At 42.1% G+C, this 27,104-nt stretch overlaps 1 protein-coding gene and 1 pseudogene across 9 annotated transcripts in view; both read right to left on the bottom strand.

Annotated features, from left to right (window-relative positions):
- Positions 1 to 27,104, bottom strand: part of LOC111342248 (uncharacterized) — a 189,693-nt pseudogene that overhangs the window by 41,401 nt on the left and 121,188 nt on the right. The gene's annotated exons all lie outside the window — the stretch shown is intronic.
- LOC111333236 (E3 ubiquitin-protein ligase DZIP3) lies at positions 13,862 to 26,824 on the bottom strand. 8 transcript variants are annotated; one of them, XM_088734915.1, is made up of 5 exons: positions 26,600 to 26,824; positions 16,734 to 16,980; positions 15,246 to 15,930; positions 15,009 to 15,102; positions 13,862 to 14,895 (listed from the first exon to the last, which is right to left on the bottom strand). In XM_088734915.1, the coding sequence occupies exons 3-5, from the start codon at positions 15,916 to 15,918 to the stop codon at positions 14,814 to 14,816; spliced, it is 849 nt and encodes a 282-aa protein (XP_088591041.1). In that variant the 5' UTR covers positions 15,919 to 15,930; positions 16,734 to 16,980; positions 26,600 to 26,824; the 3' UTR covers positions 13,862 to 14,813. The 8 variants fall into 8 exon arrangements, with proteins under 8 accessions (XP_088591041.1, XP_088591043.1, XP_088591042.1 ...); XM_088734917.1 differs by lacking the exon at positions 26,600 to 26,824 and adding an exon at positions 25,094 to 25,642; XM_088734916.1 differs by lacking the exon at positions 16,734 to 16,980 and having other exon boundaries at positions 26,600 to 26,823.

The following is a 27,104-nucleotide window of genomic DNA, read 5'->3' as shown; positions in this document are numbered from 1 at the left end:
TTCAGGCTCTTGTTGTTCCAGACTCGTTTGTATAAGTCTGCCGAAAGAACTGTTTTTCTTTGCCAGTCTGTTGTCTATTTCCTTGTCCATCTTAGCGTCGGATGAGATGGTACAACCTAAGTAGGTAAACTGCTTGATTGACTTCAGGTCTGCGTCGCCTATACTGATGCGGGGAGGGCGGTATTCTACCAGAGGGGCAGGCTGGTGAGGGACCTCTGTCTCTTTGAGGCTGACCTCAGGGCCATACAGCTGCGAGCTACCTGCAAAGCATGATGTAATTCGCTGAAGAGCTCTCTCAGTGTGAGCAACAAGGGCAGCATCGTCCGCAAAGAGAAGATCTCGTATCAGCCTCTCCTGGGTCTTTGTGTGAGCACGAAGTCTCCGTAGACTGAAAAGACTACCATCCAGACGGTACCTGATGTACACCCCTTCGTTAACATCCAAGTCCATAGTGGCCTGCTTGAGCATCATGCTGAAGAATATACTGAGGAGGGTAGGTCCCAGGACACAACCCTGCTTCACGCCATTGGACATAGGAAAGGGTTCGGAAAGGTCACCATTGAGTCTGGCCTGGCCGCGTTGGTTCTCATGTAGCTGGATAACCATCTGTAGAAATTTGAGGGGAAAGCCAAGACGTTTGAGAATAAGCCATAGACCAGACCTACTTACACTGTCAAAGGCTTTTATAAGGTCAAAAAAAGTGACATAGAGTCCTTAGTTCTGTTCACGGCACTTTTCCTGGAGTTGGCGGAGGACAAACACCATGTCCGTAATGCCTCTATTGGCTCTGAAGCCACACTGGCTCTCGGGGATATTTTCTCCGGCGATGGTTGGTACGAGCCTGTTAAGCAGGATCCTGGCAAGTATTTTGCCAGCGATGGAGAGTAGTGTGATGCCCCGCTAATTGGAGCACTCAGAATTTACACCCTTGTTCTTGTACAGGGTTATGATAGTGGTATCACGAAGATCTTGCCCTGCTCTCAGCAACAGACGAGGAGAACGTGAAGTTTGTTAAGGAGCGCCGGACCCCATTCCTCCGGATCTCTGGTGGAATGCCGTCAACTCCTGCTGCTTTGCGACTCTTGAGTTGATTTATGACTACACTCAGTTCATTGAGAGTGGGGGGTTCATCGAGCTCCTCTTTGAGTGAGAGTTGAGGAACACAATCAGTGGTAGAGGCCTGCACAGTGCGGTTAGCACTGAGGAGGGTCTGGAAGTTTTCGGAGCAGCGAGCGAGGATGCTGGTGTTATCAGTTAGGAGAACCTGACCGTCTGAGCTGCGGAGGGGGCTCTGGACCTGGTGGGTAGGGCCATACACTGCTTTCAGCGCCTCGTAGAAGCCTCTATAGTCACCCGCGTCAGCAGACAGCTGAGTTTTCATAGCCAGGTGGTCCAACCAATCGTTCTTTATCCCTCTGAGTCTGCGCTGTAGAGCACTAAATGCACATCGAAAGTTAGCCCTCTTCACAGGACAGGTCGGTTGTGCTAGGTGGGCTTGATGAGATGTCCTCTTCTTTGCTAGTAAGTCCTGGATCTCCATTTCATTTTCATCAAACCAGTCCTGGTTCTTCTTCTTTGAGTGCCCAAAGACTTCTTGAGATGTTTTCAGGATGGCCGATTTCAGCTTCTCCCATAGGGTGTCAGGGGTGGGGTCAACAGCTTGGGGGAGTTCGTCAAGTTTCAGCTGTAGGTCTGCCTGGAACTTAGCTTTCACCTCCTCACGGCACAGACTGCTGACGTTGAGTTTCTTCACAGGGATACCTATCTTCTTTGGTTTGGATTTGAACTGCAGTTTGACCTTGCAGGGTACCAAACGGTGGTCAGTGTGGCACTCAGCACTGGGCATCTCTCTTGTGTGTAGAATGTCTTTCAGGTCTCTCCGGCCCACTAGCACGTAGTCAAGTAGATGCCAATGTTTTGAACGAGGGTGCACCTAGGTTGTTTTTAGGCTGTCTTTTTGTTGGAAGACTATGTTGGTAATGACGAACTGATGCTCTGTACAGAGCTCGAGCAAGAGGCGCCCGTTGTCGTTACGGTTTCCAATGCCGTGTCTTGCGAGGACTCCTTTCCAAGCTTCGGAGTCCTTTCGAACTCTTGCATTAAAGTCGCTAGCAATGAGGACCTTGTCGACTGCAGGGGTGTTGTATAAAAGTTTGCACAGATCGGAATAGAAGCTGTCTTTGTCCGCAAAATCTGCCAGAAGGGTTGGGGCGTTGACATTGAAGAGTGTGAGATGTTGCTTGCTCTGTAGTGGTAGGCGCATGGACATGATGCGGTCTGAGTGGCCTGTGGGTAGGCCGTCAAGTTTGGAGGCGATGGAGTTCCTCACCTTTAGTCCCACTCCCGACTGCGTCTCTCGTTTGATGGTTTTCCAGGCCAGAAGAGAATGTAGCCAGCGCCTTGTTCTTTGAAGCTGCCCTCGTCAGCAAAGCGGATCTCGCTGAGAGCTGCTATGTCGATGTTAAGGCGAGAGAGTTCGTGAGCCACAAGGGCTGAACGGCGTTCCGGACGGTTGTTTTTAGCCGTGTCGAGCGTAGTCCTGACGTTTCAACAGGCAACGTTCAAGACCTGTTTGTTTTTCTTTAGTGATTTCTTTCTTGGTCGGCCGCCCGATAAGATGCCCGTCGACCGCGGCTAGCCAACTGGGTGGTGATGAGGAGGCGAGCTTTCTTTAGGCGAACATTTTCTATTGCCCCTCTCCATGTGGAGAGGGCAGTGCTCTCCCTAAATAGGGCGGCCTGGTCGCTCAGGATGTTGTTGAGGGGTGTCGTCGCCTCCAGGTCGACAACCAGCCGACCATCTGTCCTGAGTCGCTTGCATGCAGGATCGGGACTATGGCTTCTAGTGACATCTTCCACCTGCCACTTTCGCTCTTTTCCCATCACTGCAAGGCTTGGAATGGTTGGACGCAGAACGTGGACGTGTCCTTCGGCCTGCGCTAAGGAGGTTTTGGTGAAATACAGTGTACGCAGACTGGCCCGACCCTTTAAGCACGAGGCTCATCTGCCATGGCCTAGCAAGCTGGGACGATAACAGCGAGGTCCTGGACCGTAGGTTTTACTTCGGAGTTTCCGTCTCCCAGGTGGGTTGCCGACCAAGGCTATTGACCCCCACCTGCCCTTGGGTTTATTGTAGGAGTTCCCATCTCCTAGGTGTGCAGCCTTCCATGGCTGACGAGCCCCACCTTCCCGGAGCAAGCCTAGTTATACTGCGCCAGGCACCCGCAGTCGTCCTCTCCTTTTAGTTGGAAATCCAGGGGGCACCACGAGGAGGTTGGAGTAGGACTCGAGGTCTGCGCCACTCAGAGGATGTTTTAGGCCCAGCCACTGTGCTCACCCATAACTGGCATCCAGTGACTATGTTGACCTCCATTTGCCCCATACAAGAAAATGTATCATGTGAAACTGAGTACAAAGCATCATCCTCTTCGCATAACTATGTTTTTCCCACAACACAAAGGAATACTTTGGGAGCGTTTTTGCAAGTTGAGAAACCAAAACTAAAACATGTCACTGATTGATTCTGACTTTTAAGTACATGTACAACTACACTTGCACGACGCTAATAAAATAATAATAATAATAATGATAATAATAATAAAATAAACAGTTTTTGTAGAAACACTTTGCTAGAAGCTAGTTTACAGGTTTCCCACCAAACAACTGAAACAAATAATTCGAATTGAAAATAACATTATTAAGAATCCCAACTGGCCGAAGGCAAACCAGTTGGCTACATTACAAGCATGGCCGAGGATTTGAAGCTCGGGGCTACCGTGAAACAAATCCAGGTAGTGGTCAGGGGAGTACTTGAGCCCGGGAGCAGCGGATCGCAAGTCCGACACGCTGACCACTCGACCACGCTGCCTTCTATAAGTACACTGATGACTACACATGCAAAATCAACCATCCTGGTTTTAAAAGCAACGTTTTGATAGTCCTACAGAAAGGAACTGCTAAGCACTGCACAACACATCACGAAATTAAGAGAACTTGTAAGTATGAGGCTGAAATCCTCCACTGAGAACAATGTAGCAAGATTACTAAGAAGACTTAAATGTTTTGAAAAACATCAACTTTCTAATTAATAAGAAACTTTTCCTTCCTCCATTGATAACCACAACTATGCAAGCCATTATCTTCAACTGCAATTTTAAAAATTTAAAGGATAGTTACTGATTTTTTGTTACAACTGCAGTGCAAGTACATCAGCTATTAAAGGTCTTGACACCCTGATCATTCATATGTTTGCCAAACATATAGAGATTCGTGATCACCAGCTGCAACATACAATAGCTACCTTGTTAATTTGTGGTCAATATGCCTCAGTGAAAGAGAGGCCCGCTAGACAAAGTATACTGAAAGTTTCTAAAGAAACTATGGTGCTGCGTCGGCGGGGGCAACAAGGTAATTTGGTTATATCAACTAAGTTGAAATTGTAAATTGGCCACCGTAACGAATAAAACAGCTCGCTACGGTGGCCAATTTACAATTTCAACTTACTAGACAAAGTATGTCCTGCATCTGACTGCTGTAAGCAAATACAATCCCACCGCTAATCATGACCTCTCGCATAAAGGTGTCTGCGCATGTTCCTATACCCACATCTGCATAGGAAAGGTCTTAAGAAGGTCTGAGCCTTTAAACAAATAGACAAGTGAAGCATTGAATATATATTTCAGGAGTGGATTCAGGGAAAGCGTTTCGCACAGTCCCCCTCTCCTATGAGAAGTTAAAAATGTAGGAACTGTATTGTTGTGCAATCACATTAAGTTTTTTCTATTGCAATAAAAGAGACACAAGAATGGAAGAATTCATATTTTCATAAAATCATCCAATTCTACGTCAGTTGGAGAACTGTGTTCCACAAAATGGAGTTGATATTCAATAATGCGTTATCGGATCGTCTTGGAAGACACACACAAAAGTCGAGCAATTTGTTCGCTCTGGGACGACAGGTACTCCTGCTCGGAACGATCCCCACTCTAAGAGACAATCATGTGCAAGTTTGACCCTTTGTTTCCAATCTTTAAGAAAGGCTATTGTCCAATTAATGATGTAAGGGTTGATGTTGTAGGTCGAGAGTTTCGATAGCAAGAGGCTGTGGTCCATCAGATCGAAGGCTTTTCTATAGTCCAACGCAAAGATCCGCACGGTGTTCCCTGTTCCTTCTGTTGCTTGCGCCCAACTGTGCGTCAGATTTATTAATGCGTGCGCAGTGGAGGATCTTGGAATACACCCAAATTGATCGGGTTCCAGGCGTTTCAGAAGGGCTGGTTTCACATGTTCATGGACGACGTAGTGTTCGGCAATTTTGGACAACGTCGGTGTCAATGAAATAGGTCTCAAATCTTTCGCCTCATCCTCAACTATCTTTGTTTTGGGAAGAGGGGTGTTGTTTGCACATTTCCAAATGTCCGGTAAAGTGCCTTGACTAATAGAGGAATTGATGATACAACGAAGGGGTCGAGCGAGCTCAGGAGCGAAGTCACGAAAGACCCATTTTGGGATATTATCTGGGCCCCCAGCTTTGGAGGAGGTGACCATACTAAGGCATTTGAAGGTAGCTTCCGGTGAAATAATGGAAGTTTTAAAACCCTCAGTGCTCACAGTTTCGATATTATCTAAAAGTGGGTCAAACGAAGCTTGAGGTTCCAGCAGAGCTGTATTGATTTCATTAGCCAAGATCTTAAGATTGATTGAGGTAGCTGGTTTACTTGCTAGGAGCTGATTTGCGACACTTGTAGATGTTTTCTTCATTCCACATAACCGCCTACATTCGGACCACCACACTTTAGGATTGTTTTCGGTCAAAACGCTGACTTACGTGTTGTAATAAGAGCGTTTGCAGAGCTTCCGTTCCCTGTTTACTTTGTTCCGCTAGTAGTGGAACAATGGTTTGTTGTCTTGGTAATATGCTCTTTGACGGCGTGCTATAAGTGCCTTGAGTTTGGGTGAAATCCATGGTGCGTCGTTTCGGAGGAACTTAACTCGCTTTTTGGGAAGGATAGAATCTAACCCTATGTGAATTAGGTGACTGAAGTGAGCATACTGTTCTTGGACGCTATTTATAGTGTCGAGTAATGACCAGTCGACCCCCGTCATATAACGACCAAAAGCCTGCTTGGACTCAGCGTTAACAGCACGTGTAGTAACCGTTCTGTTTGCAGGAATATTGGCCTTTGATCTAATTTTTGGAAACAAACCAACAGTACAATGATCGGATAGTCCGAAGGGCGGGAATGGAGAAGGTTTCTCGTAGTGTTCTGTAAGATCAGTTAACACTTTGTCGAGTGTACGATCCCCTCTTATTGGAAAATGGACGACTTGCGTGAGGTGGAACTGCTTAATAACTGGTGAGACATTTGCCCTGTTCCAGTCGCCAGCGAGAATTATACCTGCGCCAGGGATATCACTCTCTATCTTAGAGAGAGAGAATTCATCATGTAATCAAGGAGGGGCTCATCTTTGGTAAGTGGTGGAGGATGGTATACTGTACCAATGATAAGGCAGCTATAATCCCGGGGGAATCAGTTGGGCGTGATCTTGGCCCACAAAACCTCAGGGCCCTCGGGGTCAGGGAACTCATAGTCCCGTAGAATTGAGAATTTGATGGAATCTTTTACATATAGAGCCACACCCCCATGTAGCCTGTGGGTCCTATCTTTGCGTATGATGTTGCAGCCACTAATGTCAACTACGCTGTCATCAATAGAATCTTTCAGCCATGTCTCCGTTATACAACGAAGATAAAACTTGTGGGTGTTCAAAAAAATTCGAAGTTCGTCATACGTTATCATAAACGTCTCATATTCTGCGAAAACGAGCTATGAGGATCATCAGAAAATCTTGTTATGGCGCTCATACAGAACCAGTATTTAAGACTTTTTGTATCTTATCGCTAAATGATATGTATCTAGCAGAAATAGGAAAAATTATGCTTATATAAAATCGGGTTGTTACCAGATGTATTTAATAACACGTTTCTACGAAGGAATCGGGTTCATGATTATGATACTAGGAAAGCAAGTTCCTTTTATGTTCCTAAGTGCAGAACTAATATGTTTCTCGTTTCAATACCAATGCCCTTTGATTTTCAATTCGCTTGGTCCAGACGTTGTAAGTTCAGCAAGTGTATTTACTTTTAAGAAAAATCTGAAGAAATTCCTTCTCTCTTAACTTGCTCCTTCTTTTTTTCTTTTTCTTACTCTGCTGCAGCTGTTCAGTTAATCTAATATCTAGTTTACTCATCGTTATTTATCATGGAAAGTCCACGTCCAATAAGGCCTATGGTTTCTTTGGGCTTTCCTACCATATTGCAACAAATCTCCGCAAACTCATTTTGTATCACAATAAGGTGGCGAATGAAAAAATGGTGTATTACTATATGAGCTCTATGGAAATTGGTTGCCTCTGACTGTTGTTATTTCTGAAACAGACGTTTCGGCTAATGCTTAAGCCTTCATCAGTGATATGAAAAACGAAGATCGTTATCATACGCTATTTGAAATTAAAACCTGACGCGAAGCTTACGCGCGTAATTATGTGTTTAATGCTCGCGCGAGGTCTTTATAGGCTTCTGGAAGTACGATGTATTACAAGATATTCAATTCCATTTTCACTATCATGGAAACGATCATTCACTCAGTTTAAGACGAATTCTATTCCGTGGCATAGGTAGCTCTCCAAAGGATCCGTTGTTCGCCAGCAGAGAGCAAATTATGGATACCGTATTAATGGCTCATGTAAGAGTGTCTGGAATCGAGTACCAGGCGATGTAATGTAAGTTGAATTATAGCGGAGCTCCCAGCGCGCGCAGTGTAGCCCTATTATTATACAAAATAGTAGTAGTAACCCATCAAACCGAAAAAAATTTGGACTTATGACCGTACGGGCGTCCGCACAAGGTGGTACTTTTAGCATGCACGGTCAACTGTACCGCGGGCACGCCAACGCCACGGCTTCAGTCTTGTCCAGCAGGCGTTTGAACACAACGCGTGCGCTAAACTTGTACATAACTGAGGAGACTCTGGGGTCGAAATGAGTTCAGTAGATGATACGCTACGCATGCGCAGCCGAGAGCAGTGCGGGCTCATCCTCGCAATTGTTCCATAATTATACAAAATAGAATCAGTCCTCTACACGGAAACGCACTCTATCCATAGTAGGAGCTTTACTTTTGTTGATGAGACGTGCTGGAAAAAAATGTGAGCTCCGCTTTCAGGCTTGGCTAAATCTACATATTAGACCCTCTGAGCGGACGAGTCGAAACGACGAAACGACATAACGAAATGATGAAACGCCGTGACGAAATGGCAAAACGACAAACGACAAACGACAACGAACCGATGTGGTCTGTGATGAGTCAGACTCGTAAAACGACGAGCCGAAGAGGCCAGCCGACGAAGCGAACTGACAAGACGACGAAAGGAACTCACAAAAGGCGACTCGAACTGGAAGTTCGACGAGTCGAACTCGGAAAACAACGCCCCGACTAAAAGTAACAGAGTGTGGAAACAACGAGACGAACATTTTGTCCACGATCTACCTTTACGGTATGTTAACCTTAGTTCTTTAGCGTGACCCAACTGTGTGGTACGGTGTATGGTGTACCAGGGCGATGAAACGATCGGGTCCGAGCAAAAAGGTATCATGCAGTCGACTGGGACCCACATCAACCATCCTTGGCCTTGATTGGTCGCCATTGCCTACTAAAGGAGGCGAGGCCACATTACGTATCTTGTCGAGATGAGTGGGTGAAAGAATATAGCAATATAACTCCGATCTTGACCCAGTTTTCCGAATGGATATTGATTTTTTTATTTCGAAGTATTTAGAAGTTCAACATTCGCACTCGATACACAGTTAAGTTCTCTCCTTTTGTGATTTCTGGCTTAGACTTCAGACCTTACCGTGACACTCCGAAAGACGGCAGAAAGTGATAAACATCTCACAATTATTTCAGAATTGTGCACAATTTAGAAACAAAAGTTTTCATTGTAGAAACTCGTAATAAGTGTGATCGGAGTATCATAAAATTTAGGGGGAAATGTTTTTCTTGAAGAGGGAGCATCTAATCGTTAAAATCAGCTGAGCTGTGTCGATCCGAAGATATAATCTTCTCAGCTCTTGCCGTTTCCCAATGGCATCCAAGAACACATTATTTAATCAAAACTCTTCCTCACAGAAATATCTCAATATATGTGATCGGCACATTATGGAAGCTTTGAGAATTCTTCTTTATGCCGAAAAGAGCCGTTTAATTTGCGAAGCGATCAAGCTGCGAACTACAGTACCTTGAGTTATTCGATGTAGGGATGGAACGGCGGAATAAAGGAACATCTTAAGAAGCGGGATCGGGAATATCCCAAGACGCGGAATGCTTTTTTGTATAAATTAAAAGTCTCAAAAAAGGAATTGCAATAGAACAAGAAAGTTCTCTACCATTGACAGGCGACATTAAAAGAAGAATAGCTAGTCATTGTTGGAACCCAAAGGATAGGGGAACCATGAGGATTTCGAGCTAGCCCCTTTCAATTATTATCATACAACTATTTTTTTCATTATCTTTATTGCTGATAGTATTATTTGTTACCATTTTTTTCTTTCCAGTAAATGGTTTGAACCCGGGGGTGACATGTGAAGGTGTAGTCTGATCGTCCGGGTGAGTGTAGTCCTGAGAAGGACTGTTGTCGGTGGCAGTGACTGACGTTTCGACAACCTGTGCGGAGGTCATCATCAGAGTCAAGTGAATGATTGTTGTCAGTAGAATGTTCTTATTCCAGTTCGTGTGAAATGATCGGTTGGTTTTGCCGTGATGTTATTGGCTGTAAGACTCAAGTGACGTAAGTCGGTCGTGATTGGTCTGTTTCGGTCTGTCGGTAAAGCTAGGTTGTTCTTTTTCGGTCGTTTGTGATGTTTATGTCGTGAATGAGTCGTTTGTATGGGGCGGGTAGTTGTTGACATCTGTTTAGGGGAGTCTGTTCTAAGTTAGTAAACCAGCTTTCCAGAGTCAGTCGTTGAAAAGAGTCAGTGCTGTAGGTTAGGCATTGCGCAGAGTCCCAGTCAATGTTGTGGTTGGTAAGTCGACGGTGTTCAGCAATGTGATTGCTGACATCACCTTTCCTCGTCGCCCGTCTGTGTTCAGTCAGTCTTGTTGTGAGGTTTCTGCCAGTCTCACCGATGTAGGAGGCTTGGCAGTCGGAACAATTGATCCTATAAATCGTTCCCTGTCTGTTCCTCGGTTCGTCTTTGTCTTTAACGTTGGTTAGTAACTGACGTAGTGTGGTGATGGGTTTGTGGGCGACGCGGATATTGAAGGGTAGTAAGATGCGCGAGATGTTTTCAGACATGCCTTTTATGTACGGCATGGTTGCTGTAGTCATAGGGGTTGCGGTGTCGTTTGTTTCGGTAGTGGTAGTGGGTCGGTGAGTGTTTCGTCGGATGAAGTCGTTGTTGTAGTTGTTCTTCGTAAAAACACGGTGAAGGTATTTGTTCTCGTCGGATAAGCTGTCTGTCGAGTCACATACTAGTTGTGCGCGTCGTGTTAGAGTTCTGATAGTTGTGGCTTTGTGTGATGTAGGGTTGTAGGATGACTCGTCTAGTAATCTGTCGGTGTGTGTCGGTTTCCTGTAAACTGTCGTTCGTAATGAGTTGTCGTTGTGGCTTACCAGGCAGTCTAGAAAAGGAAGTTTGCCATTTTCTTCGACTTCTCTGGTAAACTGTATGTCAGTGTTTTGTTCGTTAAGGTGGTTGTGGCGGAACCAAAGCGGTATCGTTTGTCGGCAAGTCAAAAGGGCGCGTTCCTCGATGTTCTGTATCACAATTTCTGCTATAACAACAGAAACTGGAGACCCCATGGCAGTGCCGTGTAACTGTTTGTAGTGTTTACCGTTGTACTGAAAGTAAGTAGACGTTAGACAAATGTTTAGTAAGTCCATGATGTCGTCTGTCGGTAGCGGTAGTGGGTCGGTAGATTTTCGGATTGCAGTCTCAGTGCATTGTAATGCTAATTGAAGTGGAATACTTGTGAACAGTGATTTCACATCAAATGACACTAGTTTGTAGTCGTCAGGTAGCTGAACAGTCTTGGTAGCGTTAATGAAGTCTTCAGTGGATTGTAGTTTATGTCTGGATTTGTCGGTTAGCGGTTCTAGTATTGTCGTCAGGTACTTGGATAGTTGGTATGTGGGAGAGCCACAGAAAGAAACAATAGGTCGCATCGGGAAACCAGGTTTGTGTAGTTTCGGCAAACCGTAGAGTTTCGGTGGCTGTGGTACCGAGCACCTCAGTCGATAGTACCGTTGGGTGTCAAGGGCGTTCGTTTTCTTGAGTGTCAGTAGTTTACTGTTGAGTTTACGTTGAAGGGCAGGAGTTGGGTCACGTTTGAGTTCTTCGTAGGTTCGTTTGTCGTTAACTAGTGCGTCCATTTTGTCGTGATAGTCAGTTTTGCCAATAACAACAGTAACTCGTCCTTTGTCGGCTGGTAGGATGACTATGTTCTCGTCGTTTCTCAGTCGTTTCAGTGCGCGTTGTTCGTCTTTAGTCAAGTTGCTGTCATGTAGTGACGTTGATTGTATAGTGGAGGCAATTCTGCTTCTGATGTTATCCTTGGTCGGCTCAGATAGTTCTCGTTGCCGAGACAGGGCCACCTCAACACTAGATACAATAGCCTCAGTCGGTATGCGTTTAAGTGTTACTGAGTGTTTTAGTCCGTATGATAGTACCCGAGTTTCAGTCTTGTCTAAGGAACGAGAAGAAATGTTACTTACCCAGTTGTCTTCCGGTTTGCTTCGTCTCTCTTCTTTGTCTCGTAGCGGTCGTGTCAATTTTTGTTGATGTCCAGTGCGGGCGCGTTCAGTCGTCTTGTTGGCTCGTTTGTCGGCAATTGTCGTAACGGTGTCAAGTAGGTCAGTTGGTATCAGTTGTTTCAGTTGGTCGTGTAGTTGTCGTAATTTGTTTCTGTGGTGTTTGAGTCTTCTGTGGCAATCATTTATCCGCGCTTTGACCAGTCGTCTGCAGGTGGCTTTGACGATCTGGATGGCCTCCTGTGTGTTCAACGGGGGCTTAAGTTTGAGCCCGGCCGGAACAAGGCCGTGATCTTTACAGCGGTGATTGAACCAGAGTTGTTGTCGTATTCGCCTGACAGTGCTTGCGTAGGTGATGTAGTCATTCGCAAGTCTTTCGCTCTGTCGTCCAAGTGAACGTAATGCAGTAAATGGTTTGAACCGACTGCCAAGCCTCCTGCATCGGTGAGACTTGTAGAAACCTCACAACAAAACTGACTGAACACAGACGGGCGACGAGGAAAGGTGATGTCAGCAATCACATTGCTGAACACCATCGACTTACCAACCACAATATTGACTGGGACTCTGCGCAATGCCTAACCTACAGCACTGACTCTTTTCAACGACTAACTCTGGAAAGCTGGTTTACTAACTTAGAACAGACTCCCCTAAACAGATGTCAACAACTACCCGCCCCATACAAACGACTCATTCACGACATAAACATCACAAACGACCGAAAAAGAACAACCTAGCTTTACCGACAGACCGAAACAGACCAATCACGACCGACTTACGTCACTTGAGTCTTACAGCCAATAACATCACGGCAAAACCAACCGATCATTTCACACGAACTGGAATAAGAACATTCTACTGACAACAATCATTCACTTGACTCTGATGATGACCTCCGCACAGGTTGTCGAAACGTCAGTCACTGCCACCGACAACAGTCCTTCTCAGGACTACACTCACCCGGACGATCAGACTACACCTTCACATTTTTTTCTTTGTCCCACGCTCGAGACAAGACGAACAACATCTCTCTCTATTTCCAACGGGTTAGGTTTAAAATACCCTTGGGATGATGCTCAGCTAAAAATCCACAACTAATTATATAAACTTTCGTTCCGTTTCAGCTTCTTTATTCTACAGCATAAAACACAATTACGTTTTAAGTTAGAAGTTGAGCTTTGTTTTAGACCCCATCTTTGTCTTTAAATTTACTGCTCTGATTTTATATAAACGTTACAATGATTTCAAATGTGGTTTTCGTGGAATAATCAACAATAAGAAATTAACGATAATACCCTGTTTACAATGATATTTAGAGTAAGCCATAAAACAGCAAATGCAAATACAATGAAATAAAAGAAGAAAATAGACAAGGGAGGCGTTTCATTGTGAAGCTTACGCCAACCACTTCATTTGCTTTCAACTTCTTTCTGTAAGAATTCTACAAGCTCAGGAGGCTATGGTTACTATTCACGGATATTACTTCAAAGCGCCCACGATATTAGAGATGGATTTCAAGACAAAACTCTTTTATAACATAAAAGTGCAACTAAACCCAAAAAAGTTTTTTCGCTTAACGAAATATGCGTATTTTTGGAGTATTTCTTTGCAAAAACTTTTTGATTTGCTCAAATCTTTGATTTTCTGTGCCCAGTCAAAATGAGGAAAATCAGCCGCCATCTTGGCTCACGACTGAGTTTAAAGAGGAATGGTTCTAGCGGGTAATGTGACGTCAATTCGAGAACACGGAAGTTTACATTTCGCACATTTTCCCTTATTTGGGAAGGTTGTGGTCGATGTTGTCGGAGAATATGCGGACTAAGTGTGTTGTAGGTGGACGAAGCAAAGTGCGAAATTTGCAAGAGGGTATCGCGCTTCATACATTCCTCATACAACACACCTTGTCGGCATATTTCGGACAATATCGACGACAACCAAACAAGTGAAAATGTGTGAGATGCAGACTTTCGTGTTCTCGATTTGACGTCACATTACCCGCTAGAACCATTCCTCTATAAACTCGGTTGTGAGCCAAGATGGCGGCCCTTTTCCGTCTTTTGACTAGGCACAGAAAATTGAAGATTTGAGCAAATAAAAATTTTTTGCACAGAAATACTCCAAAAAATACGCTTATTTCGTTAAGCGAAAAAAATTGAGGTTTAGGTGCACTTTAAGCAATTTAGTTTGCATTTAGAAAAAGCACCTCTAGAAACTCATGAAATTGCCCTTTTTCAGTTACGCAGCAAGACAAACATTAATAAACTGATTGGAAGTTGATGTCGAAAAATGAATCTTTAGAAGTGTTGCCGAACAAAAAAGGTAAATTTGACAATAATGATTTACTTTTTATTTTAGGAGAGATGTCTAAAGCGATGGGAAGCGGGCCATGAAAAAAGAAAACGACTACAGAATTGATACAATTTGCCAAGGCTTAGCTTACCTCTCCTCACTACTCTGAAAACTTTCGTCTGTTTCGACATTTTCAAGCTGAAAATCCGCATGTTAAGAAGGGAAACCATCCAGGGATCGTTAACTGTATATGGCTTATACCGCTGCTCTCCCTTGTGTATCAGTGGGCTCGCATTGATGCGGCGCAAAGGCCCGTATTGACAAAATACAAGACCCATATTGAAGGTCCCCATTGGTAAAAACACTTAATACATAAAAAATTTCAAAAAAGTGGGCGTTTCGACAATAGCTTTTTCGGCCTAGATATCGTCTTAGCGTTTTCGCCACTTGAATATTGTAAGTTTTTTTTTTTATCAAAAAAGGCTCATACAGAGGGTGAGGGGGTCACGGCCACCTCAGGACCCCCACCCCCTCTTTTCTAGCTATGCCCCTTAACATTCTTAAGGACATGATATCACTGATACCCAACAAAGATTATTATATATGTTTAGGATTAAATGATTACATAAGCCTATTCTAAGTAGCATTATAAATTGACAACAGCTGTTTTAGGGAGAGAGATCGCTGGCTATTCCGATCCTGTAGAGTCTTTTATCTTTCAATCAACGGACTCGTTTTCTTCGGAATAATCTTGGATTCTGCGACCTGGTTCTGGAAGACCTCTTTCAGCCTGAAACAAACTAAAGCAATAACGTATGTGGTTAGACACAAGTTTACGTAACCAATTATTATGCATCATTGTGTAGTAAATAAATAAAAACAAAAATTGAAATAAAAGTACTCAATTTCATACCGACTAGGGTTGCCAACATTTCGAAAGGTAATAGATGGACTATCCCCACTGAAGTAGTACGCATTAGAACCCGTAGCATGATGATAGGTCACTGCTGTCGAGGAAAGAGGAGCACAGCATCATAATTCACACATGATAATTAGCTTGTGCTTTCTGAGATATTTTTTCATGGAAAAAAAATAAAACTAGGATTTCAAACAAGATATGAATAACAATCATAATTTTCCGGTTTCTTACCTTGCTTACTCTCAACAGAAAGTTTCAGTTGATCGAGCTTCTGAAGGACCTTATCTAAAGATTCCTTAATGATGAGCTCCTCCATAACCCACTGTTTAAGAAGATCTTGGTAATATTCTTCAACATCTGGGTCCATAGATTCATTCAGGAGTTCATCGATGGCAGTTCGGTAACGACTTCCTCCCAATCGTACCAGAGCCTCTTTGATGTCCTGCCAGTACTGAATGAATACTGCGTCATTAAATGAAGCCTTTTCGGCATGACCATAAACTTCGTTTCTGTAGCACCTAATACGAATGATATCTGCCACAAGGGATGTGTCTGCTGCTGGAGGAAACGCATTCCAGCCAGTAGGCGGAGGAACAAGATTACAAGTATTTCTAAGCAGAAGCGTTAGTAGGGTGATGTCGAAATTGGCCGATGAAGCTGAGGATCTGATCGCAGGATATAATTTTGCCCATTGAGAAGGATTAAGAACTCCCCTCTTTTTAAGTCTAGCTAGTGTTGAGTGAACTGCAGGAATTGACAAAAACACGTGTAGTTGCCCTGGAGGACGTTTCGTGTCAAATACATCACTCAAGACATGTCTTCCAGCATCCACCAGAAGCCTGCACATCCGGGCATAATTAGTTGTCTCTCTCGAGGAAGGAAATGATGGTCTTGCAGAGGCCATGAATTGTTATATCTAGAAGATCGCAAGTAAGAGGTTTACCATCATTTAGATTTAGATAAATGCCAAAACAAACATTAAAGCAAGTATGGACCTGCAGTTAATTTACAACCTCTCTCTGCTTTTTCACACGAAATGCATTCAACCTTTAATCATACGGCATGAACTGTACCAAACTTGGAACGGGAGGAAAAGTATAATTAAATGTATTTCAATTACACTTTCAAATTTCTTGTCGGCAATGCCGAATTTAGCTGCTCTTATTTGTTAAGCTTCAGCCTGAGCTCTTCTTATTGAGAAGAACGGCGAGCTTATCATAGAGAAGTCGAAATCCTCCAACTGTCAATAAAGAAGAATAAAGGCCGCATTCCAAGGCTTATCGAGGCTAAGATAAGCTGTTTTCTCAGCTTCTATATGTGGTTGCGGGAGTTATTGTATTACCAGTCATCTAAGAAATTATAGTCAATAATCTGCTAAACGCGAAAGGGATATTCCCTTCTTTACTTTGACTTCATCTGCTAGACAAATTAACATCCGCATTGTGTGACTTGTTCTAAGCACATTAGAATATTCTGAGCGGATTGCCATCCATTACCGTCGCAGGTTTCGTTCTTCAGTACGTCCACTCTCTTATAGGGCCTGAGACTTGTGAGAAAGTAGTAAGTAGTTTGCATGTGTAATGAAACGGCGACGAGTGAAATTAGGAAATAATTTCACGCGCGTTTTGTTTTCCCTCCCCGAGCGAGGGAAATTATCAGAATTTTGACAAAACGCAAGTGAAATTATTTCCTAATTTCACGAGAAAACCGTTTAAGTACCTTTTAATATCGTGGGTGACAATTTATGTTTACACACGGAGGCGTAAAATCGCTTGAGTACCTCATCCAACTGCTTGGGAAGAATCATCTCCAGGTTTTTCTCAAAGCTATTTTCGTCACACCACTTCTCAAAAACTCGCACCCAGTTAATTGTGCTCTTTCGCGTATTTAAATTTTCGGCCGCTTCTTTTAATTTCGTAACCGTTCTTCAAGGATCACCGTCTTAAATCTCGACGCCATCTTGGCTCTGATCGAGATACAAGAGATGTTACCATGGCAGTTTTGCAATTTCACATGTGAAATTAAAAATTAACTTTGAAATTTCGCGCCAAAATTAAAGAGTAATTTGTCACCGATGATATCATCTTTGCTAAAGCCTAAGTAAGCGCCGGCCACTAGAATTACCACATTCACAGCTATTCTGACACTCTAAAAAATGAAATTTTTTAAGGGTTTTTCCCGTTGTTGTCAGCCAATAGATAAAGGCCTGAAAACGGGATGTCTCTAAAACCCGTAAAGGGGAACAGGAAATGTTACCGTTCACTAGCTGTCAATGGTTCCCCGTTCTGGTTTTTAGCAACATCCGCTTTGTATTCCAAATGTACGTAGATCATGCATGTGATGATGCTCTAGAGAATACATATGTACGCATTATTTGTAAAGGGTGGAGTTCCCTTGAAATCTCGATTAGGAAAACAAAACCTTCAAGCTAAGGCTAATCGGAAATGAAAGTCATTAAGTACCATAATTCTTCCCTAATGGATAAATAAATGACTAAAAAAGACAAAAACATTGATATACTTTTCTTACAGTACAATTTAAGCCCTGCAACACTCGTAGGTGTTGTGGTCATTCGAACGGTTTTACTTCCTGATGGATTCTATGACGATTTTACTGCACAAAAACTTTCAGTTGCATCGCGTCAGAATGTTGGAGATTATTTAAAAATGGTTTCTCATCTGGAATATAATTCCTTTGATAAGTAAGTAGTGGAGCAGAATGCATCAAGATTTCAAAGATGGAACGTTTAATTTAAGGACAACCCGGGATCTATTTTCCATCCAATTACTACGAAAGCCTAAAATCCTCAACATAAAAGATAAGCAAACGAAGTTTGAACGGTCAAAAGGATATCTTAGACAATTTTCAGAATTCTGCAGATGAGCTTACACACGAGCACTTTTGATAAAACTTGATTTGTTGTTTTCAAGATGCTGGTTGATGAAAGCTAAAGAGACACCTGCGAATTTGGGGCACTCGGTGACCTCAGTGGTGTATAAACTATGCACCGATGTGCATTTTTAGCCTCAAATTTGAGAATTCTTTCTTACAAATTGGTGAATATTTGATATAAAAGCTTAGGTAAAGGAAAAAATTCTCTTCTGATCCCGCAGGTATGAAAAACACTTCTAGTAAAATGTCCATACTTTGTTTGTTAACCGACTGAGTACATCTTGTGACTTGTGGCAAGATAGAATTCCGTGAAATATATTATTGCAGTAGCAGCACACTCGACAAAATCTGCGAAATATACACTTTCGATCGAAAACATAAATTTCAGCTCGTGGTGACGCAAAAAAACAAAAAAGAATTGGAGAAAAACTTCAAACTATTTTTAAAATCTATGTCCTAACCCCTTATTTTCGTGAGCAAAAAATAAAAGAAAACTGTTTTTTAACCGGAAATCGAGAGTACCGCTTGACACCACATAATTCGAAACACATAATTCGAAACACGAATAACAGAATCGGAATTCGCTCAACACAGATTGAAACTGACACAAACATATTTCGAAAAACATAGAATCGAATAGAGGAGCAAAACAACAACTTTGGCGAACATATTTGAGAATAAGTTAAACACAATTCGTAATATCAAAAGCACCAGTGAAAACATTGAAAACAGCATTGCCAGACAGTATCATCAAGTCCTAACTTAATTTTGGCGGTAATTATCCCCCATATCCGCCGAGCTAAACAAAATTTAAAAAATTTATGCCAAAGTATGTTATAACACAACACAAGTGAAGCGCGCCATCTGATTGGTCAATTCAGCGTCCCCATTTGCCCATGGGTGTACGCTGCTGACGTGAACAAATGCAAAGACAATTTTTCCGCGCGCTTGTATTTTCTGGTCACGTAAGATTTGTTAAATGAAAGGGAACTCTTTAGCTACAATGTATCAATGTTATGTTATCAAACAAATGGTAAACACCACAGCGTACACTAAATAAACAATAGTGTGTTTCTGTCGAGGAACTATCGGCTGATAGTTGCCCCGCGGAAATTTGATGTTCTTAAAGCAAATATGCTAGTTTTAAGAACATCAAATTTACAAGGGGCAACTATCAGACTGATAGTTCCGAGACATAAACACTCTATTGTTTTTATTGTTCACCACTAAATTTTCTTCTGCGCCTACAGCTTGTCCCAAATGTCAATAATTCCCAACCGTACATTGGCTAAATAATACGTTATACCTGTCAGAATTGAAAAGTCACTGTTTTTCCGATCTGCCTAACTTCGCGGCCGTCAAACTATTCAAAACTTTTCACGGATGAGTACTATCAAACTAGGTATTTTCCGCGGACGGGCACTATCCGTCTGGGTATTTTCCGCGGGCGGGCACTATGGGCTGATAGTGTCTCTCCATGGATAAACACTATCGCGTCACGTGATCGATTTAAACCAATAAGAACCGGAGAAAATTTAGTGGTGAACTATAATGAGTTATGGCTGCACTTGGTAGGTTTTCTAAGCACTCAAGATGCTAGAGTCGCTCTCGGCTGTCGCCTCGAGCGACTCTTACGCTTCTTTCGTGCTTAGTAACCTCCCGCGTGCATCCATAACTCAATAGTGTACGCTGTGGTATTTACCATTAATTATTTTGTTAATTGTCGCGGGAAGTTACAAGAAATTGTCGCTTTACTTCAGGAAAGCCTGAATTTTTGTACGACTCTAGCCCGATGTTTCAATGAGTCGTTTTTCAGCCGTGCTAAAGTCAAACCTGATTGCAATGAGGTAGGACGTCTAAAATTGGGCCTAACTCTGAATAAGTCAAGTCGATCTAGTCTATTGACATACTGAGCCGTAACATTACTCCGCCTTGCTCATTGTGTTTAGGAATAATTCGACAAAATATCTCGTATCTGTTACTACAAAAACATTAGCTAACACTAATTACTGTAACTGAAGCTCTGTTCTAGTACCTTTGCGTAAATTTACCTAATCAGAAATGTCAGAAAAATGAATCTAGGTATATATACATAATTAGTACTGACCATTCACAGTTCTTGCAACGAGCAACTAGTGATTATGTTTCTTGTCTGTTTTCAGCCGCTTCAGGAAACTGATTTCACTATAGTCCCAGCCGAACATGTGATTTTTCGTGGATTCTATACTTAGGATATGATACGAATACTTTGTTCTGTACACAAATAATATTGGCGCGTTCGCAGCACGGCGGCTGACGGGGAACTTAAGCTTCACTAGTTGCTTCAATTTCGATTCAGTTGCATAGGTTGCGTGTGATTGGTCAAAAGGGGATTATTATCACTTATCTGTGAAACGTGAAAGGTTTTAAAATTTGGCCACGTTTGCCCGGCACAAAAACGAATTGGAGAACAACCAAAAACTATTTTTGAAACATTTGCCCTAGACCCCTCTCGTGGGCAAAAGAATCAAAGAAAACTTTTTTGGACCGGAAAATCAAGAGGACTGCTCTTGCGAGAGCAGCGCCTAATTTAGAACTCGCTCCAGACCAACGAGACCATAGCGGTCGAGTCCTCTGAAGACCCGGATTTCGGAAATCATAACAGAATGAATGATTGCACAACGCAATTTGGAACGACACCACATAATTTGAAACACGAATAGTAGAATCGTAGTTCGCCCAACACAAATTGGAACTGACACAGACTTCGGAAAACAAATAATCCAATACAGGAGCAAAAAAACAACAGCGTTCGGCGAACATAATTGACAATAGAGGCTGATATTGGTGCTACCAACAGAGACGACGGCCTAGCCTTACTAAAGAACGCATCAGGCCCGGAGGCGCACAGCTTTAGAAAAACAACATTAGCCCATTTCAAACAATACGGCCTTTCAATCTCCCTAAACACCAACTTAAAACAGTCAGCTTTCTCGACGTCTCACTAGACCTAACGAAAGGAACATACTGCCCCTACAGAAAACCCAACAACGATCCCCTTTACGTCCATGCTAAATCCAACCATCCCCCTTCCATCATCAAGCACCTTCCACAGTCTATTAACCGGTGTATCTGTGACCTCTCCTGTAACGAAGATGTCTTCAACAAGACCAAGCCCACATACGAAGACGCCCTGAAATCAAGCGGATATAACACCCCTCTCTCCTACCTCAAGCCAGCCACACCTTCACCCCCTAGTTCCCGTGACGGCTCAAAGAGAAGAAGGCAGATAATCTGGTTCAACCCTCCCTTCAGCAAAAACGTCCCAACTAATGTCGGTAAAACTTTTCTTACACTTTTTCAGAAGCACTTCCCCACCTCTCACAAATACCACAAAATCTTTAACAAAAACACCATCAAAGTCAGCTACAGCTGTATGGACAACATGGATTCTATTATCAGAAGGCACAACCAGAAAATCCTGAATCCCCCCTCGACCAGCCAAGACCGCAAGTGTAACTGCAGAGTAAAACAAGCCTGCCCCTTACAGAACAACTGCCTCACTTCCTCCCTGATTTACAAGGCTAAAGTCACCACAAACAAAGACCAAACGAGCAAAAACTACATCGGCCTAACAGAAAATTCTCTCAAACAAAGATACACGCAGCATTCCCTCTCATTCCTAAACAAAGCCTACGCTAACAGCACCGAGCTATCCAAATACATTTGGGAACTTAAGAGCACCAACACTTCCTACTCCATTCGTTGGTCGATAATTCACAAAGCTGCATCTTACAAAGGAAATTCAAGAACATGCAATCTCTGCCTTCCCGAAAAATTCCTCATAATCACCGCGGACAAATCCCCTTCAGTAAACAAACGATCAGAACTCATTTCTAAGTGCCGCCATGAAAACAAGTTCTACTTGCGAAACCAATAGCAACAGTCCTTTGTCTTCTTAATTGCTTCCTATTATTTTAACTATAATTTCTATTTATAAATTGAGTTTATAGCACGGTATGTTTTCCATCGATAATAAAAACCCGTCACACGATCGCAGCGCAAGCTGCGTGAAACTCAGAGTAACGGTGAAACGATCTTCCCGTCATTAATTTATAACCGCTATTGAAACGCTCTGCAACCCGCATCGAGCACTTTTTCACAGCCACGATGTCCCCTAGTCTGTTTATATATATATATATATATAGTAGCAAATGGACTACTCAAGTTACACACATATGGATTTTAATACAGCCTGTTTCGTAGACCAACAAAAGTTGATCCACTCATCAGTTAAACTCCATACACACTGAGGCATCGTGACGGTTAACTCTAACTCAGCAACGTGATCACATGACATTGTTTAAAAATTCAAATCTTGAAAACCGTGCGCGCGCCCATAACATATATTTATTAACTTCTTATTTTAACATTTTACATAAAGCGCGTGAAGCGGTTTATATGGCGTCATATAAGAAACCGCTCGACCAATCAGATTGCTGGCAACTCTTTGCTCAGCTCTGAAATTATACTAAATATATATACAGGTATATATAAAAAAAAAAATATATATATATATAAATAGAATAAATGTTTGAAAAGAAAATTTGCCCCCTCAGGGCAAATTTTCTTTTCAAACATTTATTCTATTTAAGTATGATTACTTGGGGTGTACAGGGTCAGGGTTTCCCTTGCATACAGATTTTGTTTGATTGAAATTAGCCTGTATCTGTAATTGGATCCTCCTTTGTGATCCGCTAAGTTGACTTCGGTCGTGTATCTTTAATAGATCCTTAAGTGGGTTTCATATGGGGTTATAGGCTTCCCCTACCCGGTCACCTTGAAAAGTTAAATTTCCCGGGAGACCACGTCTCCGATCACGTAAATCACATCTTTGATTGCCGTGTTGCCAGCATGGTTGTCCTGATAGTGTAGTGCTCATCACACCTGACTAGTAACAGGAGGGACGTGGGTTCAAATCCCGCTCAGGGCAAATTTTCTTTTCAAACATTTATTCTATTTAAGTATGATTACTTGGGGTGTACAGGGTCAGGGTTTGGATAATGCAATTCAAGACTTTTTAATGGCTTAGACATTATGGTATATCAGCCAATATACCATAATCTACAAATATGGCAAGCGTACGTGTCAGCTTAAAATTAAAAGGGAGCTAAAAATTTAATAAAATTTAATAATTTAATTTAACGTTTTAAATAAAACAATTATTCCACTCGCGCTTGTTGGATATGAGATGATTATAGCCAACTCGGCGCTACGCGCCTCGTTGGCTATCTATCATCTCATATCCAACGCGCGCTCGTGGAATAATTGTTAAATATATATATTGTGGGAGGAAAAAGACAAGTAAACTACAAGTTCATCCCTACAAGCCTGTTTCGTGGTCGCCCACTCATCAGGGGATTTTTTTTTTCTCTCACAATATATACTTCGCTCTACTTCTATGTATTGAGCACTATTCTACGAAAATCAAGTCACACTTTATATATATATATATATATATATATATATATATATATATATATAACTGCAGACAGTGCACACAGTTTCGACCTATGTGGGTCTCATCAGTGCAGTGCAGACACTGGGCCAAGCTCTGGAATAAACCATTGCCTGGGTGCTACACTTGTGGGACCAAGTGCAGGCGTGTTGCCATGCGAGAGTGCTCAAATCACAACTAAGGTGATGAGCTTCGCCCGAAGGCTAAGTGCATGGCAACCCCAGTGTAGAGTGCTCAATCGCAAGGTAGCCAAAAGGCAAAGCCAAGCGAGAGCTATCTAACTGTCTAACTATATATATATATATATATATATATAGAGCTATCTAACTATCTAACTATATATACACGCATGATTAATACCGACCATTCGCAGTTCTTGCAACAAGCTACTAGTGATTATGTTTCTCGTCTGTTTTCAGCCTCTTCAGGACACCGAGTTCGATACGTCATCGAGCCTGTGATTTTTTGTGGATTCTATCCCTAAGATATAATACGAATACTATGTTCTGTACACAGATAATATTGACGCGTTCGCAGCACGCAACTGGTGAGGGATCTACGCTTCACTTGTTGTGAACCGATTTGCTGTATGCAAATCGGTTCTATTGGCTTCACTTGTACGCTTCACTTGTTGTCTTCACTTCTACGCTTCACTTGTTGTGAACCGATTTCCTGTATGCAAATCGGTTCTATTGGCTTTACTTGTTATGTTCACTTGTTACTCGTACCAGACCACTAAGACCATAGCGGTCGAGTCCTCTGAAGACCCGGATTTAGAAAATCGTAACAGAATCAAAGTTCGCACAACACAATTTGGAACGACACCACATAATTCGAAACACGAATAATAGAATCGGAGTTCGTAGAACACAAATTGGAACACAATTCCAAAACAAAGAATCGAATACATGAGCAAGAAAACAACTGTGATGTTTGGGAACATAATTAAGAATACGTGAAATACAATCCGTAACATCAAAAATACTTGTGAAAACATTGAAAACTTCATTGCCACACAGCAAAGCAAAATCCTAACTTAATTTTGGCTCTCATAAAATCATGCCAATGTATGTTGTCGAGGGAAGTTACTAGTAAGAATGAATGGTTACTTTACTTCGGTAAAGGCTGAATTTTTGTTCAACTCTAGCCCAGTGTTTGAATGAGAGTCATTTTTCGGTCGTGCTAAAGTTGAACTTGATTGAAATTAACTTGAGATCGGCACGACAAAGTAAGACGTCTGAATTGGGCCTAGCTCTGAATAACCCGAGTCGATCTAGACTATTGACATACTGAGTAACACTAAATTGTCTTGCTTATCGGGTTTAGGAAGAATTCGACAAAATATCTCGTGTCCGTCACTACAAAAACTTTAGCTAACACTAATTACCGTAACTGAAACTCTTTTTGACAGTTAACCGCGCGCACAAGTCGATCAAAGCTAAGCATAGTCCAACAGATATAGACATGTACCGCTATCGTAAATTACCGTTAAAGTGAGTTAAGATTCAGTTAGAATCCTTAAGAATCATATCGCTCAGTCTGGGTCAGTTTTTAACATTTTAGGACAATGAATTGCAACTCTTAAAGCTTAAGCTTTAACTTCACAGAACTTCGTTCTAGTACCTCTACGTAAATTTACCTGATCATGAGACTATATGAATCTATGTATGTATACATAATTAAAACTGACCATTCGCAATTCTCGCAACAAGCTACTGGTGATTGTGGTTCTCGTCTGTTTTCAGCCTCTTCAGGACACTGAGTTCACTACAGCCTCAGCCGAGCCTGTGATTTTTCGAGGATTCTATCCTTAGGATATGATACGAATACTTTGTTCTGTACACAGATAATATTGGTGAGTCCGCAGCGGGCGGCTGTCGGGGAACTCACGCTTTACCAGTTGTTTCACTTTCGATTCAGTTGTATAGATTGCGTGTGATTGGTCAATAAGGGGATTATTATCACTCATCTGTGAAACGTGAAAGGTTCTAAAATTTGGCCACGTTTGCACGACGCAAAAAAAAAAGGAATTGGAGAACAACCAGAGACCATTTTTGAAATATTTGTCCCAAACCCCTTTCTTGGTCAAAAAATAAAACAAAGAACTTTTTTTGAACGAAAATCGAAAAGGCCACTCTTGGCAAGAGCAGCACCTAATTTAGAACTCGCACCAAACCCCTGAGACCATAGCGGTCAAGTCCTCTGAGGACCCGGATTTAAAAATTCATGACTGAATCAAAGCTTGCACAACACAATTTGAAACGACACAACATAATTCGAAACACGAATAATAGAATCCTAGTTCGCCTATCACAAATTGGAACTGACACAAACTTAATTCGAAAAACAACGAATCGAATACAGGAGCAAAAAAACAACAGCGACGTTTGGCGAACATAATTGAGAATAGGTCAGAATATATGTCAAACACAATTCGTAACATCAAAAACACCAGTGAAAACATTGGAAACTGCATTGCCAAACAGCAGAATAAAATCTTAGCTTGATTTTGGCTCTCCTAGCCGCCGAGCCTAACAAAATTAAAATATTATGCTACTGTATGTTATCGCTGGAAGTTACGAGAATAAATAAATTGTTACTTTACTTCAGTAAAGCCTGAATGTTTGTTCGTAGATCCTAGCCCGATGTTTGAATGAGAGTCATTTTTCAGACGTGCTAAAGTCGAACCTGATTGAAATTAAGGTCGGCACGACAAAAGTAAGACGTCTGAATTGGGCCTAACTCTGAATAAGCCAAGTCGATCTAGACTACTGGCATACTGAGTAGCATTACTTCGCCTTGCTCATCGGTTTTAGGAAGAAATTGACAAAATATCTCGTCTCTGTCACTGCAAAAACATTAGCTAACACTAATTACACTAATTACCGTAACTGAAACTCTTTTTGACATTTTACCGCGCGCTCAAGTCGATCAAAGCTAAGCATGATCCAACAGATATAGACATGTACCTCTATCGTGAATTACCGTTAAAAGTGAGTTAAGATTCAGTAAGAATCCTTAATATTCATATCGCTCAGTCTGGGTCAGCTTTTAACACTTTAGGACAATGAATTACAACTCTTGAAGCTTAAGCTTCAAGTTCACTGAACTTCGTTCTTGTACCTTTGCGTAAATTTATCTGATTAGAAATGTCAGAAATATAAATCCATGTATATATACATAAGTTAATACTGACCATTCGCAGTTCTTGCAGCAAGCTACTAATGATTATGGTTCTCGTCTGTTTTCAGCCTCTTCAGGACACCGAGTTCCGTACGTCACTACAGCCTCAGCCGAACTTTTGATTTTTCGAGGATTCTATCCTTAGGATATGATAGGAATACTTTCTTCTGTACACAGATAATAATGACGCGTTCACAGCACGCAACACGGCGGGGCCAAACCACTCCTCAAATGTTACATTAGAGGCTCGTGGCGACTGATGGGTAAATCCAACATGGCGGCTATTTCTGTGATATAAAAAAATTCAAGATGGCCGTCAATGTGAAGTTTTCTGAATCGGTACGGTCAACACTGCTTCGTGCAAAGTCTGATTGCTTAGGCCACAGTTCCAATGGAGATGGAATTCTACTTTTAAACAACTTCTTCAGAGAGCTTGACAGCGCCGTAGAAATCCTAGAAGACAAATACTGCTATCGATCCAGATTTGCAAACGTTCAACGTTTATTACCTTGAAGGAG

This window comes from Stylophora pistillata, chromosome 10, assembly GCF_964205215.1.
Source record: "Stylophora pistillata chromosome 10, jaStyPist1.2, whole genome shotgun sequence".
In the NCBI taxonomy this organism is placed as follows: domain Eukaryota; kingdom Metazoa; phylum Cnidaria; class Anthozoa; order Scleractinia; family Pocilloporidae; genus Stylophora; species Stylophora pistillata.
This window is presented reverse-complemented; position numbering and strand designations above follow the sequence as displayed.